The sequence below is a fragment of the Anopheles nili genome, chromosome 3, assembly GCF_943737925.1.
Source record: "Anopheles nili chromosome 3, idAnoNiliSN_F5_01, whole genome shotgun sequence".
Taxonomy (NCBI): Eukaryota; Metazoa; Arthropoda; class Insecta; order Diptera; family Culicidae; genus Anopheles; species Anopheles nili.
In genome coordinates, this window is record NC_071292.1 from 56,099,245 (window position 1) to 56,119,972 (window position 20,728).

The following is a 20,728-nucleotide window of genomic DNA, read 5'->3' on the forward strand; positions in this document are numbered from 1 at the left end:
AGAGCCACACAAGTGAGTACTAACCACAGGCGAGGAAGAAGTAGAAGCATACAAACAATTCATTTAAGTTTAATTTGTTAATTGTGAATAGAATCATTTCTTTCAGTCAATATTCAACTGAATAAGAATACCAAAAACATATGTCCTGCACTTCCGATGCATAGATAGATTAAGATAATCAGGAAATCCACGGGCTGTTCAAAGCGAAGGCCTTGGCAGCTGAAGCAGACACGCGGGCCGAGCAACGTCATAGAAAAAAAAGGTACACATAGGCAGAAAGTAAAGTATTTTTCTTAACGGTGCGACGAAAACCTTCCAAACATGTCCAAAGAAGGGGAGGCAATTCGCGTCGACAAAGAGCTTGATCTGTCGAACGCCGGACGAGGTGTGTGGCTAGTTAAAGTGCCCAAATACATGGCCAACAAGTGGGAAAAGGCACCGGGCAATATCGAGGTGGGGAAGCTGAAAATATCGAAGCAAGTAGGCCAAAAGGCACAGGTTTCGCTTACCCTTTCGGACGCTGTGATAAGTATTGATGCAACAGAGGAAATCCCCCGTGACCACCGGCTAGACGTGTCGGTTGTCACCAAGCAAACGCTGGGAGTGTTCTCACATGCCATCACGACGAACCGGGAAGATCCGGTACCCGAATGCGAAAAGCAGTATATGGAGGGGCGCATTGTGCAGAAGTTGGAATGCCGCCCGTACGCAGATAATTGCTACATGAAAATGAAATTGGAATCCATTCGGAAAGCGTCTCAGCCCGCCCGACAGGTGAAATCGCTCGAGAAAATCGTGCACAACTACAAACCAGTCTCGGATCACAAGCACAACATTGAGGACAGGGAGCGAAAGAAGGCAGAGGGCAAGAAAAGTCGAGACGACAAAAACGCAGTGCTCGACATGCTGTTCAACGCCTTCGAGAAGCATCAGTATTACAATATCAAGGATCTGGTGAAAATCACAAGGCAACCGATCAGTTACCTAAAAGAAATCCTCAAGGAGGTGTGCGACTATAACATGAAAAATCCCCACAAAAATATGTGGGAACTGAAGAAAGAATACAGGCACTACAAGGAGGACGACAAGAAGGACGACGACGGCATGAAGGACACCATGTCGGACAGCGATAGTGACTGATTGTGATATACGTTCCCTTCCCGGGATGTCCGACCGAAGTACGTGCGCTGAGGCATCTGCGAACTGATACATAATGTTTACTCATGATTTTTAGCTTAAATACAGAAAGAGCATTGTTCAAACCTGAGCGGGTTATTTGCTGCACTGGCTCCCACGAATGTGTAAGCTCCGCAGAAGATCAGTAAAAAAGTACGAAAGATCCATTGGGCTATTCCGAGAAAAAACCACACCATTTCCATAGATGAACTGAAATTTAAATTAATGGCCCGAGCCTTTTTCTATACACTAGCCATCGTGGACACTCGCCACTCGGCCGTTTGGTGCTTATTAAACTTCGCCGAAGTTGACGTGGCCCGTCTTTTTCGCGTGTTGTTGCGCCTCAGTCTGGCCTTTCAGGAAGCAGTCGCAGTCTATGCACTTAAGAGTGAATTTATTTACGTCCGTGTACTGACGTGAAGACTTTGCTTCTTTGGCTAGTTGCTCCGCTTGAAGATACACCGAATCGTCTTCGATAGGAAAGATCGTTTTTGGAGGTTCTCCCTTAAGAAAATGAACAGTAAAATAGTGAGAAATGAATCATTTATCAGGCGAGTCCATCCTCATCGCAAGCTTACATTCGTTGATTCCAGGTACAGAGGATCGTAGTGAATGCCGTCAAACAGCAGGAATGCTCGCATTCCATAGTTCTTGTCTTCACCAAAACGATTTATTATGGCGTTTGTTATGTCTACGACATCAAACTCGAGTCCGTGGTAGGCGGACAAAATTGAAACCTCGATCGCACCACCCCACGATTCGGGCTGCAGTATCCAGGCACAGTACTCATCGTTCGGCCGACCAAGAATACCTTCGTTGTATTCTTGCTTATCTGAATTGACCGTACCCGCAATTATCTCTCGCATGTACTGGCTATTTTCTGGATCCACCTTTCCCGTGAGTACATATCCTGTGTAAAAGAAAAAATATCAAGAAGAAGCGTAATTAGCAATTACGCTTGCTGTAATTAGGTCGTTCGATCGATGATGATGCAAGTCCTGACGGCATGCCTCTGGCAGCCTGCCACTCACCTATGCTCGTAAAAAGGCAAGAATTGTCCGATGGTACAACCTGCTTGAGCAGGATGCCGGTACTGTTCGCGGTCTGGGCTGCCAGCTCTTTCGATAACTCCATACTCTTTTGCTCCGTCATAGCCTTCTGCTCGACGATTAGGGTGTCTCCATTGCTAATCCCGACAGCAGGCAAACGGTCGGCTTCATTGGAAAAATCCAACGGTTTGAAGGGTGGAAAACCAAACACCACGTGCAACGAATCGGCCGGAATGCTTGTGAGCTCGACGATCCTCGTCTTAAGGTCACCGACGGTCGTTGTATCGGCCAGCTTGCTCACAATATGCTGCTGGCCTGACTTGGTTTTCAGCTTCAGTGAAAAACCCATCACACACGCACTATGCCACGTCCAACCGCTGCCGCTGGGAATAAATTTGAATGGGCCGGAACGGAAAATTAGATGAAACTGAGCACGACTTCTGTCATGTAATTTTGTCTGCAATCTATTTATTATCCAAAGGGTTCTGTGTTATTTTTTATTTACGAACCTTTTCCTGAATACGAATTAAAAATAATCAACACTGACGTTCGATGAAGCCCAGCAGATAACATCCTCAAGCATGCTCGATGCGTTGAATTTTACTGCAAGCGAATTTTCCAAGGGCGTTGATTGCCCAATTGGTCGCTTGGATGACGACAACATTTTCAATCATATTTTATTTGAATTTGTGTATCATCAATTAGCAATTTCATTAAAAACACCAGCAAATGTTTCGATTATTTTCCGCCATATTCCATTCTGCATGCTGCTCATATTTCTTTCTTTTGTTTCTTAACATTCAGGACGTCAATTTTGTATGCACTTTATTTTGATTGCCACTCTGCGATCAGCTGTCACTGCTAAAACAGCAAAATTATTCCCAATTGGCCACGAAAAACTATTAATCCAGGTAACTATATTGTATTCTTAACTGAAAATAATCTTTATATGTATTAACTTTGCTATATTTCTGTAGAAAAATGACGCTACTCGTTAACCCTCGACGACCGGAGAAAGTCCATCGCTACAAACCAATAGATTCCGCCAATCAGGGTGCTGGAGTAGGGGACGATCTGATGCCAGATTACATGAATATCCTCGGTTAGTGACAATTTGATTATTAGCTTTTTCCTGTTGTGACCTTTTCGTTGCTCATTGGCTCAATATTCCATTTTATTTCCCTCTATGCGCCATAGGCATGATATTCTCCATGTGTGGATTGATGATGAAGTTGAAATGGTGCGCTTGGCTGGCGTTATTCTGTTCCTGCATTAGTTTCGCTAACTCACGGATCTCAGACGATGCGAAGCAGGTTTTGTCCTCTTTCATGCTCAGCGTAAGTGCCGTAGTAATGTCGTACCTCCAGAACCCTACGCCAATGACGCCTCCCTGGCAGTCGGTGTAGTAACCCCACGTGGACGGAACGTAATCGCATGTCCAAAAGCACATAAAGCACACACACCGTATTTGTTAAGCAACCAATTTTGATAAGAAGAAATACATCTGACCAGAGGCAGCACGATACTGAAGAGAAACCGATATGAATGTATATCGTAAATCCGAACAACCGGCAATAGACTGCGCATTAATCACAAATCGATTCATACTAATTTTTTTTACTAGAGCATAAATTAAACCACAAAAATAGCGTCTATTTTTATGCCCTATAAAATGGTAAATTTGCCTCGAAAAAATGCGTAATTAATACAAGGACATGAAAGCTTTGTTCTTCGATAAAGAATAATAGTTGTGATATTTATTTATAGATAAATTTGAATCATTTTTGTTTCTCACAAGAATAAGCTTGATAATGGTTATTTTAAATATTTATTCAAATCGTGTCTGCTCAAACAGAACTGCCCTAAACGCTATTAAATACATTATTGGAGCGACAAAATGAAACGCGATTTTCGACTCAACGCCCTGCAGATCCCGCAGCGTGGCAGCGAAGGATTTGTTTGTATTGCAAGCAATCCTGCCAATTTGTGCTGGCTAACATTATATACAGGCACGCTGGCTGCATTGCCTACAGGGCCGTAACGTTCTATTTGATCACGTCGCAGTCACACTCGTTGTCCAGCTTCTCGTAGTTTTGATTCATGCACTTCTTGATGTTTGGTTTTGGGCACGGGGGCCCATCCTGTCACATTTTCCCGCCATTGATTGCCACATCGTCATCGTCCTCGTCGTTCACATCCTCCAGACTTTGGCCAGGCTCGGGCATCGAATTATCGACCAGCACATCCGATAGGTTGTCGTACCTGTTGAGGGAAAACGGTGAACGATGCCAGCGATTACTTGAGCGTGTCCTTGGGGACGGTACAGCAAAAGTTTACGTAAATTGGCGCGGTTTGATCTCAACCGCACGCATGCTATTTCCATTTGCACGAGGGTTCCGGCTATCCCACATGGGCTCGCTTGTAATACTCACTTGTCGCCGTGCTCGTCAAAGTGGTTCAGCAGCTCATCGTCCTTGTCGTGCGGTCGAAACTTGCACACCGTCAGCAACCGCAACATGGCCTGCCCGATGAGCAGTCCTCCTGCCACGTGGCTCAGCCACAGCCGATGGGGCCACACGATGAGCGCAATACCTAAGGCCACGTACGGAAAAGTCAGGTGCCAACCGCCGCAGTATCGGCATACACCCCAACACCGGTAGCACGGGGACGAGTAGTCACTGCTGTGGGGACAGAAAACGCTCAGATTAAAGCCAATTAACCGGACAAGATCATGGGGCTATTAATTCTTATCTTCTCGTTCACTGGCTAGAGCAGTACACGCCAACTACTGCATCGAAGCGACATCGCTTGCCGTACGCTAGCCATCCAATGGCTATAGATTAATTTTCATCATTCCCTCATTTGCAAAAATCGTTTAAAATTGCAACAGCCGCGTATAGGGCGGGTGTTTCGATAGGCATCGGTTAAATTTGCGCTCCAGCTTATGCTCCAGCGCCGCGTAATTGCTTGTAATTATTTGATTATCGACCACGCCTGCCACGAACCCCGTTTATTGCAAGCGACATTTACGCTAGCATATCTTTTTTGTACACATTTCGATAGCACACGCGTATAAAACGACACCCAAAATTGATCAAATAAAACGACATTTTGTAAATGGTAACCATTGTTTGCGTATCGCCGCATGTGCGCGCTTAAAATGGAGCAATTCCTGCGACTCTTTGTTTTCGCGCAATCCCAATAGTTCCACTTATGAAAAGCGATTAGCGAAAGCTTTCAAAACTAAATAGTCGCCCGAACGAAGCCAGAAATGCCCCAGAACCCGGGTTGGGGGGGTGGGGGAGGCATACTAATCCTGTAACGGGCCGTCTGAGAAAACTATTCGAGTGCGAGGAACTTTCTGTTCGGGCATTGTTTGCTCGGTCCCTAATTCCCTTCTGCCAGCGGTCACCAGCGCCACCACGGCATTGTTCGGGGGGTGGTTGGGCTTTTTTTGGGTGGGGTTTGGGGTTTTGAGTTCCGGTTTAGCCATTTTCTCCGGAAGCGCCCATGTGTGAAGTTGATGGAGGCCCGCCACACTGACGGCAACCGAAAAACGGTCCGAATGCGTTTGATTGTGTTTGAATAAGAGGCGAAGAAAGCGTGAAGTAAAAAAGGAAGCCACCACGATGCTTTGTTTGCTGCGACAGTGAATAAAACACCCCATTATGGGAACAATGAAAGCCAACGGGGGGCTTTTTTTCTGCGTTCCACCATTTCTCGTGCCGCTGAGGGAAATTATACAATATTACAACCATATTCACTGTAATCCCAGCGCGTGTACAACATTGACAGCTCGCTCGAACAGCCGAGCTTTCCACGATAATTACTCATCACGTTAGAGCGTGGGGAAGCGCGCGAAAGATTAAACTCTAAGCCTCCTTCGATGGAGAGGTGTCTCTGTCATGTGTCATGTGTTTTCGATGCCATTAACTGCGCGTATCGCGACACAACGTCCTTTCCCGAAGACCCAAACCACCCAATCGAATCTGCTAGCATCCGGAAGAGGGAAAACTTCCGATCCCAAAGGAACGACACAATCTGGTACCGTGCTGGCGTGAGACTGCACCCACGTACACACCGAAAGCACTGGTCTCGCTGGAACACCAAGGGAACCCTCTCCGTCATGGTGCTCGTGAAAGGATTATGATATTTACGACGTTTCTCCTGGCGCGCTTCAGCAGAGCTTTTGCAAGCCCACAGCCCTTTTCCGGCTCGAAAATCCATCACACTGCGGTAGCGTAGGCACAGCGTGCCATCGCTGAGGACACCTCGTTTTGGGACCCACCTCCTCCTGCCTCACCACCCCCACGTCGCCGGAAAGGTGATAGATTATCTCCTCCCCCGAACTCGTGGCCACGCGGCCACGCTTCAGCCCAAAAACCTGGACGAACCCCCCGAAAGCGTTCGAACGCAAGATGAACCGCCCTGTTGGAGCGACATTTTGTTTACGGCGCTCGTTTGGCCACCCCGCGTGCTCTCGAAAAACTCGCTGCACCACGCCGGGTTTGGCCGGGTGACGGCGTTCCGTACCAAACGACCACCGCACATAATACACTAAGTGCACATTGTTTATGCAGTTTTACGCCGCGCGTTTAGCGGACGAGCTTCTGCTATACGGCCGTACGGTCCGGAACAGAAGAACCCGTACGGAGGTGTTTTTTTCCCCCTTTCTTCAGGAGCATGATTTACGAAAAGGCTTTGAATGCAGACACACACACACACACCGGGGTTCCATCTCCGCAGGGACCTCGCTTTGCATGGAAGTGCGATGAATGAGTGAGCAGATTTAATGTTATGTTAAATTTACTGGAAGAACATACAATGAACCGAAGCGAAAGGGCAAAGGACGCTAAAGGGTGGTTTAGTAATAGGCACCGGTTGCCCTGTACAGGACACGTTTGGTCCTGGTACTGGGGGGCGTACGTGGGAGCTAAAGCCGTTTGATTGTTACGGTGATAAATGCACCGCAGTGCGTTTGTATCGAAGTTCGCATATGCATGTTTGAAGCAATTTCTTCTCTAGGTTGTGGGTTTTAGAGCGTTCGTTCATTCTCCCACATTTTGGCCGTTGTATCTGCAGGATGTGACGGGATGATTTAGATATTAATAAACGTTAAACCAGCTTCAAACGACTACGTTACTTGTGTAAGATCGTTACACACTCCGAATGGAGCTGAAGCAGGTGTAAAAGCTCCATGCATGAAACACCGAAAGCGAACGATGCAGGGCAATTATTATAGTCTGCAATACACTTTTCCTACGGCCCTGCGTGTGTGCTTTTGATGAAAGCTGGCCCATGGAAAAGGTGGAAAACCCCAGGGAAAACTGCATGCAAGCGCGGAAGCTGGAATTCGAGATATTCTTTTATTTTGCGATGCTTCCGGCGCTAGTTCTGGCGCTGCTTTGAAATAAGACTCCCGGCGGGGAAGTCAAGGAATCTTGTACAAGGGAGTTTTTCTTTCCTCTTCTTCCTCTTCACGAGTGGACTTTGGTGCCCTTTGCGAGTGGACTTTGGTGCATCGGTCCCGCTTTACTCCACACTTACTTTGTACACAGCACTATGAACAGTGTGAAGAGCCATTTGATTTCCAGCAGGAATATAACTACGGAGGCAACTCTGAAACGAGAGACAGAAGTGTTGAAAAGGAAACGTGAGAGAGAGGCAAAATTTATATATGTATATAAATATCTGGCACATCGAGGACAGGAATTGGCGCACACAAAAAGAAAAACTCCAACCGAGGCACAGGAAACGCTCGAAAGCTCCGGCTCGGCTCGACTCACGAAACAACTGCCCAGAAAATAATGGAAACGTAATGAAAAAGATCGGTTTTGTTTCTGCGAATGCAACCCGCACACCACAGGAGATACGTCGGATGCGGGAAAACCGCTGGTGGCACAACCGGGGCGACAAACAGACAAAGTGAAAAAGAAAAGCTCACGCTCGTCTGGGAAACGCGCCCACCTTCGAGGGTGACGAGTGCCGCTTGGCGGGCGTTCTGGGATCTATTTCTTGTCACTATCTGGAACGCGCTTTCGCCGCCATCGTCGTCGTCGTCGTCGTGGTCGTCGAGTTGCAACGTGCCTGATGCACTGATGAATTGCCCTTTTTCGCCCCCGAGATTGCACCAGGTGTGCACTTCGCTGACCTCTCGCTGAGTGAGCTAAATGCGGAAAACCCCCGCCCACACACACACACACAACAGGGGTGTGTTGAGTTCGTTTTAGGGGTCAACTTCATTACGGTGATTACCGGCGGGGTGTGAGTGTGTCCACAATGGTGCAAGGACGTTTTCTTACCAGCGGGACAATGCAGTTGGGAACCGTGATGTAATTAAGAAGAGCTTACGCTTCCTGCTGTCTCCGGCCGGTTGTCAAGAGGTTTAGGGCGCGTGACCCGCGGAATGGAATGCTCATTCAACCAACCGGTTGGCACAATTAATTAATGATGCGTCAAAAAGGGCCAACACTCTCACACGATGCGGGATGCGTGCAAATGGGGTTCGCGTGCGATGCTAGACAAAAACCGCAGCAGCAAATTCCACAACACCTCTCGCACAATCACAGTGTCTGTGGCATGGTTTCCGTGCGCTTAAATTCACCCTGGCTGCAGCGTGCAGCGCAAACAGGCGGTTGCTGGAAAACGGTACCAATTAGTGCTGCTAAATCTACCGCAAGTGAATAAAACGCGTACACTTGGCTAAAGCTCCGTACCGTAGCGTAGTTCATCGCGTTCGTGCGCCATTTTCGCCATTCGTTATCAAAAGATGAGCTCCGCCTGAGATCGTCTATCATTTTCCATAAAACGACCCGCGTGCGTTATCGATCGATATGGCATTAAAACATGTGCTCGAACCGCCGGCCGGTTTCAGCAAGCAACCGCCAGGACTCTTATTGAAAACGTGCCGACCGGCTTAGGGTCGGTGTGGTTAGTGTGGTGAATTTACCTGACAATCAGTGCGAGTGTGGGTTGCTAATGCTTGCCCATGAAACTCAAGGCATTCCTCGAGAGAGAGAGAGAGATAGGTAGCTCCCAGAAGTATGTCTGCAGGAAGCCCGCACCAGACCAAGCCCTTTCGGCATGGCAAAGTTGCAAACTCACCGTGAAGGATGCTGCACAAATTTCACCATTTCAGGATTAGCCTGGTGGAAGGTGAACGCCAATTTTGGGTACGCTTCTCATCCCATTAGGGACGCGTGTGGGGGACGCATTGGGTGCCAGTTAGAAAGCAATTACACTGCCGACCAAAAACCGAGCCAGCTTTCCTGTGCTCGATCAATAGAGAGGTTTCGCACGATTGGTGGTAAAGTTTTGAGCTGAAAAAAGGACCTTGTATCGTGTGTTACAGGGAAAGCAGAGCCCGGCATCTCGGTGCAGTTAGATGGTATCTTGAATCCGGGTGTCGGTTACGAAATATATCCATGCATAGGGTGGGGGATACAGCCATTGTTGCAGTTGCATGTGCATGAAAACGGGTGAAGCGTGCTTGGGATGGTTTCAGGAACCGGAGTGGGAATGAAACTTACATAATATAAACACCTGCAGTGTAGCCGTGCACCATTATATCTATCCCGACGCCACTGATCACTGAAAAAAGAAACGGAGAAAGAGAGCAGAGAGAAAGAAAAACATTCCATTATTTTCATCATATTAAATGCGCACTATCCGCTGCAAGCGTTCGGGCCACGTGCGCTGGTAAGAGTTGTACGAACGCAAACAGGCGATGTTTAACATTAATTTTAAAACTTTGCCTCTAATTTTACATATTTGACCAGACGGGACTGCATTTGTTCTTGCCGGATTGGGCAAAGGAAACAAACTTTTTACAAACAGCAGCCTTTCCCGAGAGCCTTTTCAAACACGAAAGCGATTAATTCAGCACCACTGAAAAGTGCTGCCAAAGTGTTCTGTAATGGTTTTCACATTAAGTAACCTCATGCACATCCGGGGTTTTCCATCCATCGCTTTTTTTGTGTGTGTGTGAGTGTTACAGAAATTGAATAGCAAATCAACTTACACGTCTTCGGTGGAATAAAACGTGCTGCTCTCCAAAAACCTTTCAACGCCCAACACACTACCGCACTAAACCGCAGCTCGAAGGGGGAGCAGAGTATAAAAAACCAAGGGCACGTGCAAAAAAAAACCATGTACGCTAGCCGTCTCGCACGTACACGTAATTGGAACTTTTCATTGCTACAAATTGATCGTCCGCTTTTTGGTTTTTCGTCCGGCAAATGTTATTGTTGAGTGCAGCTACCTCTCACAACTCGCGCCAAGGGATATGTGTATGGGGGGGGGGAGGGGTTGCTTTTTATTTCCTTTTCTACATTTTTACAACGACTTTGCCCTCTCTCCCACCACGGAGTAAGGACCGTCCGTCCCATTCGTCGCTCAAATGGATTTAGTTTTTGGCAAGCAAATAAACCCTAATGGATGTTATTGGTAACATTAGCAGTCGGAAGCGGGCTCTTTAGAAACGGCGTGTCCCTGCCAGGGGACATCTTTGGTCCCGGTGGGAAAACGGGGTTTCACATTTCGCCTTTGGGACCCTCCTCGTCAAGCTTTCAATTCCGCCAGAACGTTTCAAAGTTTTGATGCACTCCGCGTGAGCTGCTGACATACTTCCGTTCGCCATTAAAGTAGGCACTGCAATTCGATACTGGCGATCACGCGGCAACAAATCATCTTCATCTGCGCCTGTCAACGCCTACTTAACGCCTGCCAGCATGCCACTTCCGGTCTTCCGGCTTTCTACGGTGTAGAAAGTTTGCTAGTCTCCAGCTGCCACCAGCTGCCGAGGGAAACGGCATTTCTATCGCCTGTATCCTTTTCCCAAACGCGCACCTGCCACTGTCACTGCAGCGTAATTAAGTTTTGACACGATGCAATTTGAGCCAGATTTGCTACATTATTTCCATTTCTTGAGAAACAGAAATTAACATGCCACCCGATCCAGCTTCCGGAAGAAAGGGTACCATCAGTATCCAGCACTCCTAACTCCTCCCCAAAGGGGGACACAATCCCTGTCAACGGGATTGCGCCTCGTGAAACACTTTCCACCGGCCTGTCTCACCAGGGGTGGAAAAGAAACAAAAGCAAAAAGAAGAAGAAGAAAAAAAAAATAAAACAGAGAAATAGAGAAGAGAGTCCAATCTGCTCACGCCCGGGTGCATCAACTGCACGGACCGGGGGTGGTGTGAGTTGCAGGCTCAAACAATTCCGTGCACTGGAATGCAGGCAATGTTAAACGTCGTTTTCGAGACAAGGCGAGCCGTGAGGAAACCGACGTGCACCCGGGAACGAGTCCGTTTGATCGTGAATCCATCCCCGGCATGCTGGGGATTCTTCGCCCTATCATGCCCGAGCCCGGTTGTATCGTATCGGTGCGCAGTGGTGAACACATTTTGACAGCACCTTTGCGTTTATGCTTTTATGAGCCCGGAATGGCGAGGAATTGCATCTCGCAAGCGCTATCCGTTGTGCCCGGTTTGGAAATGAGCAGGGCACCCTGTTGGCAACGGGCCAACCCCTGTACGGGATGTCGGGATGGAAGGATGGTGGAAAATTTATGCGCACGAGAAATGATTCCGAAATGTGATATTATGCGGCCGTACGATGTGAAGCACAATGGAACCAGTAACCGTTAATTTAGCACTATGTCGGTGGCCGATGGCACGAAACTTGGGTGGGGCGAAAAAAAATTACTTGTCCATAGTTTGCGAACCAACAAAAAAAAAAAGAAAATAGAGAGCAAATAAGTATAAATATATTAGTCGTAGTAATTCCGCGACCACCATGCGAGGCACACTGTTCGTGTCGTCGGATCATCACCCGAATCTGGTTGAGTTCCGGTGCTATCTTGCAAATCTCGCACGTTCGCAAAACGGGGCATTGATATGTGCAGGCACGCCGTGCACCGATGTCACATGTCAACGTTTCACTTAAATCAAAATCACTTAAACACACGCCAACCGCCGGTGGTGTCATCAGTCAGCGGAAAAGCCCGCCGTTGGCCATTTACCGTTAAGCCCTTAACGCCGGGGAAGATGGATGAATAGGAACCCACCTCGTGGAAAGCGTGGAAGCCATTCGCATGGAAAACGCGCGTCAACGCGTGCGTGCACTCGCAAACGCCACCAAAACAAGGCACGCGCGGCCAAGCAAACACCGGAAAAAGGGGGTCCCAAACGGGGGCAAACAAAAAAAAAAGGGGCGAGGGACAAAAACACGCGCGAAGGTACCGCGAAAAAGCTCGAAGCGGATTTTATTTCCCTATCGCGCGATGCTCGCGCGGAATCATAAATCATTGGATTTGTTGACTAAATTTTGGCGACCCAATCGCCGGTGCCGGTGAAAAAACGTTGAGTGGGCGCATTTTTCCGTTCGACCCCTCCCTGAGATGGCCGGGAAAAGCAAACAACCTCCTGCCGCCTTCAACCGGCAACCGCCCGTCAAGGACTCGAACGGCCACCTCCTGCGGGCGTTTAAGTGAAGTGCTTTATTTATGGCCGATTCCACGCCATTTCGGATGCTGACCGTTGCGCCAGTCGGTGGCCGACGGTGGCCGACGACGTGTCGACAATGGCGACAGTAAATGTTTAAATGTGCGCCTTCCGGATGCCACGCGTGATAGTGGCAACGTGAAGCGATTCCCCGGACGCAAGGAATGCATCCTCGATCCTGCTAGCACTGCTGCAAACCCGCCGGAATTGTTCGCGTTCCGGGTGCGATTGTTAATAAACACACGGCCGCTGGACCGACACAACAGATGGAGCCACTACACGCCGCTCAGTGCAGATAGTCCGCATCGTTGCCCGTCCGTTGCAGGTGACCCGCACACACACACAGAGGCACACTTTGGCACATGAATAATGATGCCCAGAAGCAGAATGGAGAGCGTCGAAATGTCCACCGCAGTGGGATGAGCCCTTGCGCACACATTTGTTCGATAAATCAATAGGGTACCCGTACGGGTGGTTGGGGCATCCTGACCGGGTGCTGGCAACACTGCAACATCGCTTTCCACCACCCACGCAAAAAGGGCCGGTTGCTATGTCAGTGACACAATTTATTCCGAGCGATTGAACGCTCATTGCATGTTTACTATTAACTCCGTTTCGCCGGGGCCAAAGATGTGGGGGTCGTTCTGTTGGGAAGGGGACGAACGGCACATAAATCGGGGCACATTATTTCCACCGGTATGTCCCGCATGACAGTTGCAAGGAAACTGCCCTCACAGGCATACTTTGTGCGATGGTTTCCTGATTTTGCTTTGTTTTTTTGCCTGCTCTGGAAAGACGCGTACCAACAACAAGCACTTTCTGGTGTTTACCGGTGAATCTGTGAGTAAAATTTATCATCCAAATTTCTACTTCCCGTTTGAGTGTTTCACCCCCGACCCGGGGCGTTGTAAGTGGATGCAAATGTGTGCTCGTCTCACTGGGGTTGTCGCTTTTCATTAGAAGCACATTTTTCCGAGTATATTCTATTCTCCGGCAAGTGACGGTGCTTGAGAAACCGGAAACAAAAAGCCACCATCGCATTTTTCACAGCACGAAGACATTCATTCAAAAAAAGGGCGCCGAACACCGAATGCTAACCCGCTCTCGGTAGGTCTCCTTTCGGTCTTTTCATTGCACCGCCATTATGCACTGGCTCAGCAGCCAGCGTACAACAAATCGTCCCCACAAGGCCAGGGCCCAACGGAGGAAGCGCACGAAAAGGACACAGTCCTAATTAAAACGGTTCACCCTCGTTAAAGCGCAATTTGCTTCTCAACAGCACGCGCGCGTGTTTCGTCCTGCCAGAACGGTGCCAGCGGCATAAAACCAGGCAGGCCTACGAGGTCTCGTTCGCATTATAATGACGACTGGAATGCAGTTCTATGTGCGTTTAGTGAAAAAGGGGTTTGTGGAGTGTTTTTTTTTCTCCCGCCCGCGGTCGACCCAACAAACACGTAAGCATTTATTAAGCAAGAGCAACACCGAAAAAAAAAAATGGAATGAATCAAAAATTAGAACCACTCAACGCTTTAGAGGCTGGTGCTGGTGAAGGGCTGGAGACCTTTATCTTCATGTCAGGGGACACACACACATACACCGAAGGGTAGATATCATCGGGTCCCCAGGACTAATATGCGCCGGCATCGGCCAACGGCCACCACCACCACCAGGCGTCCTTCGTCCTGGCAGCCTGAAAGTGGTGTGATTTCGTTTCCACCACCACCAAGCACGCTCGTTTGCATCCTTGCCAGCGTGTCCTTTGCATACATTTTTAATTTTGAAGTGCATACATAATTTCCACCACACTGGCCAAGATGGGAAGCCGTCCCTTTTTCACTACGCCATCCCACCCACGGGTCGTTGGGAGCTCTCTAGCAAAGCTTTCGAGAAGTTGCAGGATCTGTTTGACTTTTGCTCCTTCGCGACCCTTTCGGAGAGCATCCTTCGCCTTGTAATCGGCGTCACCCGTCGGGTTTGGGTGGGGTACGTACTTGCGCTCGGGCTCGTTTGCACTTGAGATGCACGGCACACGCCTTCCCCGTCAGTTGGTACCGGTTGGTTTCGCAAAGTGTGACTCGCCTTCCGGTGGAAATTCGGAAGAAAAGATGAAAGCACAATAATCTCGTGCAACACCGAGGCTGCTCCGGCCCGTCATGGTTGCCCGTGGAAAAGAAGGAGTGAAAAAGGATCAGCAGGGAAACAAACCTGATTAGATCCCAGCGATACGCAAGGGTTAGCTTGGATGTGTTTGCTTTATTTTTTAGCGTTCATCGTAGTAACCGGTTGGTCTCATTTAACCTAAAAGGGTTTATACCTCCTCGTCCGAGTGGGGCTGATTTGCGTTATCACTTTTCAGTGGGCTTAAACGACAGCTGGAATGCTTCATGCTTGTGTATTAAAAATTTATTTCTCTCTTTTTTTTGTGTCTGTAAAACCTTTTATGTATCGGAATTTCATCAGCATAAGCCGCGGAATGTTATTAACACCGACAGGATCCGGATGGCGTGAAAACTTTACCACCGGGAATCCGCTGCGTTTCTCGAACAATTCAATTTTCCCAACCAACACAATCTCCACTCCATTCCGAGGAGCTAATCCGCTTTCGCTGGTCAGCTGTAGCGCCATTTTCGCTCTGCTTATGACACGCTGCGGTACTCATTGTCACGCTACCGCGCAGTGGCGTTATCCTGTTCCCTGAATCCCGTCCTGAATTCGTTCCCTCAACAACCAGAACGAAAAACTTTCACCACTCCCACCCCATTCGGGTTTCGGGAAGCTGTGATAAAAATTAGATACCGTGGTTTATTAACAACGTTTCACACCATCGGGTGATTGATTAACTTTTGCAACCCTACCCAACGACGACGCTGGCAATTTTCCACTCCACCGAAACCTGTGCCATCCTGCTTTGGTAACTTCCATGTGGTACAGTTTGTATTCGACCACCCTTCTGGCAGCCGCCAGCAGAGGTGTCCTTTTCTCCCGTGGACTCCCGGTTCCGGTGGCAGCGTTCTTGTCGATGCCCGGTGCCTTGCGATCCTTGCGGACTAATTTCATTTGTTTCGATCGACTTTCCGGTCGCTTGGGTGGAGGGACTTCAAGTTTCCAAAAATTTATGTCCCTCCCGGGTGTAAATTTTCGCAGACCTGCAGACGATCGGGCTCCAGGCAGACTCGCACCGGGTGCCGTTGCGCACGATGGGGTGGTTTTTGGAACGTTTTTGGCAAATCGTATTAATTGCGAGTGCTGCAACGCTGGATTGGTGCAGCCCGGCAGATGGGTGTTGTTAAACTCGTTGTTTGTGTAATGCAGCGTAATGAAACTGAGCTGGCAAAGTGTTGTCGAGCGTTGTCCTTGTGAAGGTGTGCATAAACGAAGCGAACATTTCGAGGAACTTGTAGATAAAATTAACTCAACTATGTAAGCGCATTCTGCCAACGGTCATCGAACAGGACAAGTTCTGTTCGCCGTTACACACGCCCCGGAGTTCCATTAAATTTTTCCACTCCATTGCAGGACCGTTCTCACAATCGCACACGCCGCCGTCGTCGACAGATAACGGCGCTGTGTCGGACAAGGATCTACGAATGCCAGACCACCGGCAGCGCATGGGCGGGACAACAAAATTCCACACAAATTGCAGCAATTTACTTGAGTTCGGCTGCGCTGGGTGGATGCGACGAAATCCGGCTCCAAAGCCGTGTGTCGGTGCGGCCAATATTCCATCAGCACCGGATGTCGTTTACTTGACAAATATCATCCGTTTTGCCAATTGACCTTTTGTCGGCCTTGGCTTGACGAGACGTGAAGTCGATGCCCGGCCGGAGGATGTGCCGTCTCCGGGCGTGATGATGGGCAAACAGCGGGGTCCAATCATTCTTATCTCAACAGCAGCAGGGCGCCCGATCTGGCCTGACTGCTTCGTCAATTTTCACGCTCGATATCGAAGGCGATAAATATCGACGAAAGCTCGAGGGGCGCTTCTCAGCATACGACTAGCATTCTTTTTCACCACGGCCAGCGACGTTGTTCAGTCGATTTCCTATTCCCCATGTTTGTTTGAAAGACATTGCAAACGCAACCGACGAAGCTGCTTATTATTTGTCTGTTAATTGAACGCTCTCGCGGTATCGTAGGCTAAGGTCTGCGACAGAGCTGCATCGAGTTGCGCACAAAAAGGTGCAAAGGTGCATATGTAACCCCCGGGTCAATTGCAACCGATGCAGCTGCATTGATGCATCGTCGGGTATTATTTTTACTGCACCTTCGCAGGCCCCAATCGGCACCCATTTGCATACATCCGGCACAGTCCCAGGCAGGTCGGTGAGCACTTTATTAGGCCCACGATTTATTGTTCCCCGGTTGAAGCCCGGTGGATGAATAGAAAACGACATGATTTATGTCGCGTGTTCTCTGGGGAGAGGTTTGAACCCCTCTCGATGGGTGTTAAAGGTTGACAGTAGTGGAAAAAAAACGCCAGCAGGCAAATGCGTACAATTTCTACGAGCCGTTTGGGTGGGTGCGTTACTGTGAGAGGAAGAAAAACGAACAAAAAAAAACCGTCCTTTTAATTGCACCCATAAATTGCATTAAAATCCGCACACGAAATCGAACGAGTTCAACTCGCAACCCGGCGTAAAAAAGGGTAACCCCCAAAAAGGAAACCAACGCCTTCTTGGATCTCGATTGTAAAAGTTATGACTCCTAAGCTCATGCGGCGTAGCGCTCTGCGATCGTAAATAATGTAGTAATTTATGACCCCCGTCGAGGTGACCTCGCGGTTCGCGGACCAAAAAAGAGGAACCCCGCGTCCCGATGGCGCCCGATGGGGCCGGTGGTTTTGTGGCGCTGCGGTGTCGCCGTCAGGAAGCGAATATCGGTGTGACCGAGAGCCGATTAACTTCATGCTTCCGTGCCCGTTTTTCCCAGTGCCGGTGCCAAAATAATGGAGAAATGCGTCTCGCAATCGCACAACCGTGCACATGCGGCTGCCGCCGCCAGACTTTCGGTCGGTTGGGGCTTTTCTTTTTTTGGTGGGAAAAGCGCATCGGGCAGAAAATCGTATCCTTCCGGCTGCGTGCACTAAGCCGTTTAATTATATCGTTCCGTTCGCGGTGGGAATTAATATCCAAAAAATTACTTTAAAGCACCGAAAACGAAGTAAGAGAGGATTAGTGGATATTGGCGACAAAATGAGATTTTCATGTCGGTGTTTTTTTAGTGCTTTGCTTTGCTTTGCTTCTTGCACCCAAAATGCGCCCAACGGATGGTCTTGAACTCGACGCCTTGTGGGAACATTGTGGGCTGCTTTAATGTTCGCACCGAATGTCGTGCTCGCATGCACGTGTACGCGAGGCATCATAACCGTGCTGCTCATTTGTACGTTCTTGATGATACTCGAAAGCATCGTAGCGTAAAGCGGATAATATGAACACGTGACTGCTTCCCCGTCTGCGCTTGGGCTCCATCAGGAATTACATTCGTGCCAGTTTCGCTAGTGCTCTTTGTGGTGGTTGAATTAATATTCGACGGCATACAAAGCGCTGTTTACCTCAGATGAAAATGTGTCCTCCAAAACGTGCTGGGGCTGTCGGTACCTGCCCGGATGCTCTTTGATGTTGGCCAAATCGGTGATAGGAAGCATGGCGTCATCTATCAATCAGACCAGACCGACGTATCTTCAGCGCACCTGTCGACAAACGGTTGAAGAGCCGACGAGTGACGTGATTGAAGGCAGAACGCACTCTAATAATGACCCTTTCATCATGCAGGCCCTTCCGGATGGGCCGTTACGCCCACAGCACGTTCCATAAACATGCTCTCGAGGAAGCACATTCGGTGCATGTGCGGTTAGCATTTGAAAATATAATTCTACCATCCCCGTACAGTTTCCAGGTCCAATTCTGTGTTCATCGATCAGATTGCCTTGAGCTTACGGCACCGAAGGCACAGTGTTTTGGTACGTGATTTTTTTTATTATATTCCTACACAGATGTTGTGAGGTATATTTTCGTTACAAAACACTTCAATCGTGGTATCGTCGTGTAGCCATGCAAGTGTCACGCAAAAAGCCCACCAGCATTTCCGCTAAACGCCGCTAATACCGAAGCTCTGCAAGGTTCTTTTCCAATGCACAGCTTCTATTCGCATTGGTGCCGGTAATTTTCCTAAGGCTAAAGCTCCATTCGACACCCACGCACTACATCATCTTCCGTCCATCAGGCGTATTAGAAGTTGTGCTCGAAAAGCGATAAATAACTTTGATGACTGACCGAGTGACATGGTCACCCCGGTGAAGCCAGTTCCAAAAACGGTTCATTTTCCACAGTTTTCCATCTTCCCGCTCTTGCTCCACCTCGGGCCATACTTTATCGGCTAATGAACACGCCACACGGAAGCGGTACATTATCGAGCGATGCTGCAAAATTTTAATGCCCTGCCAAATAGCGAAACTTTGACCGAGTCGAACGCGCGAACGCTGCGGACTGGACACGCACGCACGCGAGTAGCCCGTTCCGCAAAAAAGCCAAGCCGCGTTAAGGATGCCATAAATTCTCGAGCCAATTATGAAAGCGCCAGGGCCAGGCGCGCAGAGAAAAGGTACGCAAAAATCACTCCGGTCACTCTAGCCGGGCCTCTCACCAGCGTGCTGGAACGGATCCGGTTCTGCTTATTTCGCACCGCGTTTTCCAGCAGCCAGCAGCTATGGAAGTTTTTTTTTTGTTTTTGTGCTGACCGGTCCCCAACCCTAACCTTGGCAGTGGCTACTTGATGGGCCACTGCTGCTTCAACCGAGCGAAGCGTCCGTGTCGTCGAGAAAAGGTTGGAAAAAAAGGAGGCGAAAACACCAGTGCACCCGGCATGCACAGAAACAATCGGGTTTCCATAGCGACGGTGGATGAAGTACAATTGAAGTTCGTTAAAAGTTCGCAAACCGAACGATGCGCGCCGCCGAGAACTCCCGGCAAAAATTCATCCTTGTGGAAACGGGTCCCTTACGAAGTGCTTACAACATTGTTCTGCTCCCGGGCTCGCTCACTGGGACTTTTGAGGCATTACTTCTTCTTTATTGTTTCAATCCGGTCCGTTGTTTCGTTCGCTCACTGCACACGCTGCCAGTAGGTAGCCCAAAGTATGGCAAAACACACACCTAACCGAGCGGCTTCCCTCGTAATGAAGACGATCATTATTTAAAAAACTTCCTCACCATCGTTTTCACACCGAATAGGGGGATTTTCAGGGACCGGACAATAATGGCGCTGCTGCATTCATTGCGAGTGATTTCCGCACGCATTGCACCCGGCTCGGTGAGCGAACAACAAGTGCTCCCCTGGCGGCAGGACGAAACGGTTCGTTTGATGAATTAAAAATGCCATTCAAATATTAACGTCCTGTCGAAACGCGCACCGTCAGGCGCGCTTTCGCGCGCTATGAATATTAAACGAATGTTTATCTGCCCTTGAACGTGTCCTCGAGCGATGCCCGATCAGGATCTTGCGTTCCTGCGTTAGCCGTGGCGCGCAATAGATCAAAATGTACCGACGAAAAACAACGGATCCCCGCACCGGAAACTACTCACCAATCGCTGTCACGACGCCCCAGAGCCGAATCAGTGGCCGGAGACAGTAGCATGGGCCGCCAAATTGTCGCCGCCGGTTTCGGCCATCCATGGCGATGGGAGCTTTCTGCCGTGGGGTGAAGTGCGAAGGGTCTCCTGGGAGTGGCGTCTTCGTCACGCAATTGTCCTTCACGGCACTCTATCTTTCTCTCACGCACACACTCACTCACTCACCACGCCGGCAGCTTCCTTCCTTCCGGCAAACCTTCCAGCTATGGGTGTGTTTTTCTCGCAACCGATTTCGTGCTTTTAGTGGGGAAAACTTTCCCACCCGACTCCGCTGGAAGTGTGAAACTTTTACGTCGAAAGATGTCCAAGTGTTCACTACGTTCTAGGAGCAATTTTTTTGTTTATTTCACCGTCCCCGGCCTTTTGTTCTA

The 20,728-nt window shown here is 48.9% G+C and overlaps 4 protein-coding genes across 4 annotated transcripts; 2 read left to right on the forward strand and 2 right to left on the reverse strand.

The window, feature by feature from the left end:
* Positions 1 to 321: 321 nt before the first annotated feature.
* Positions 322 to 1,149, forward strand: LOC128722783 (general transcription factor IIF subunit 2). Its single transcript, XM_053816464.1, has one exon. The coding sequence runs from the start codon at positions 322 to 324 to the stop codon at positions 1,138 to 1,140; it is 819 nt and encodes a 272-aa protein (XP_053672439.1). The 3' UTR covers positions 1,141 to 1,149.
* A 307-nt stretch (positions 1,150 to 1,456) lies between these two features.
* Positions 1,457 to 2,604, reverse strand: LOC128722782 (ubiquitin thioesterase OTU1). Its single transcript, XM_053816463.1, has 3 exons — positions 2,208 to 2,604; positions 1,755 to 2,086; positions 1,457 to 1,680 (listed from the first exon to the last, which is right to left on the reverse strand). Exons 1-3 carry the CDS (start codon positions 2,572 to 2,574, stop codon positions 1,468 to 1,470), a joined length of 912 nt encoding a protein of 303 aa, XP_053672438.1. The 5' UTR covers positions 2,575 to 2,604; the 3' UTR covers positions 1,457 to 1,467.
* Positions 2,605 to 3,060: 456 nt separating this feature from the next.
* LOC128725553 (protein Asterix) lies at positions 3,061 to 3,749 on the forward strand. Its single transcript, XM_053819306.1, has 3 exons — positions 3,061 to 3,136; positions 3,203 to 3,327; positions 3,423 to 3,749. Exons 2-3 carry the CDS (start codon positions 3,207 to 3,209, stop codon positions 3,629 to 3,631), a joined length of 330 nt encoding a protein of 109 aa, XP_053675281.1. The 5' UTR covers positions 3,061 to 3,136; positions 3,203 to 3,206; the 3' UTR covers positions 3,632 to 3,749.
* Positions 3,750 to 4,090: 341 nt separating this feature from the next.
* LOC128725217 (uncharacterized) lies at positions 4,091 to 20,494 on the reverse strand. Its single transcript, XM_053818942.1, has 5 exons — positions 20,310 to 20,494; positions 9,755 to 9,815; positions 7,773 to 7,844; positions 4,658 to 4,906; positions 4,091 to 4,487 (listed from the first exon to the last, which is right to left on the reverse strand). The coding sequence occupies exons 1-5, from the start codon at positions 20,398 to 20,400 to the stop codon at positions 4,370 to 4,372; spliced, it is 591 nt and encodes a 196-aa protein (XP_053674917.1). The 5' UTR covers positions 20,401 to 20,494; the 3' UTR covers positions 4,091 to 4,369.
* Positions 20,495 to 20,728: the final 234 nt, after the last annotated feature.

Coding starts and splice junctions, on each gene's coding strand:
- LOC128722783 (XM_053816464.1), top strand. CDS start 322: ATGTCCAAAGAAGGGGAGGCAATTCGCGTCGACAAAGAGCTTGATCTG.
- LOC128725217 (XM_053818942.1), bottom strand. CDS start 20,400: ATGGATGGCCGAAACCGGCGGCGACAATTTGGCGGCCCATGCTACTGT. Junction 4,907..7,772: donor TTCATAGTGCTGTGTACAAA/GTAAGTGTGGAG, acceptor CTGTCCCCACAG/CAGTGACTACTCGTCCCCGT. Junction 4,488..4,657: donor TTTGACGAGCACGGCGACAA/GTGAGTATTACA, acceptor TTCCCTCAACAG/GTACGACAACCTATCGGATG.
- LOC128725553 (XM_053819306.1), top strand. CDS start 3,207: ATGACGCTACTCGTTAACCCTCGACGACCGGAGAAAGTCCATCGCTAC. Junction 3,328..3,422: donor AGATTACATGAATATCCTCG/GTTAGTGACAAT, acceptor TATGCGCCATAG/GCATGATATTCTCCATGTGT.
- LOC128722782 (XM_053816463.1), bottom strand. CDS start 2,574: ATGGGTTTTTCACTGAAGCTGAAAACCAAGTCAGGCCAGCAGCATATT. Junction 2,087..2,207: donor TTGCCTTTTTACGAGCATAG/GTGAGTGGCAGG, acceptor TCTTTTACACAG/GATATGTACTCACGGGAAAG. Junction 1,681..1,754: donor TGTACCTGGAATCAACGAAT/GTAAGCTTGCGA, acceptor CATTTTCTTAAG/GGAGAACCTCCAAAAACGAT.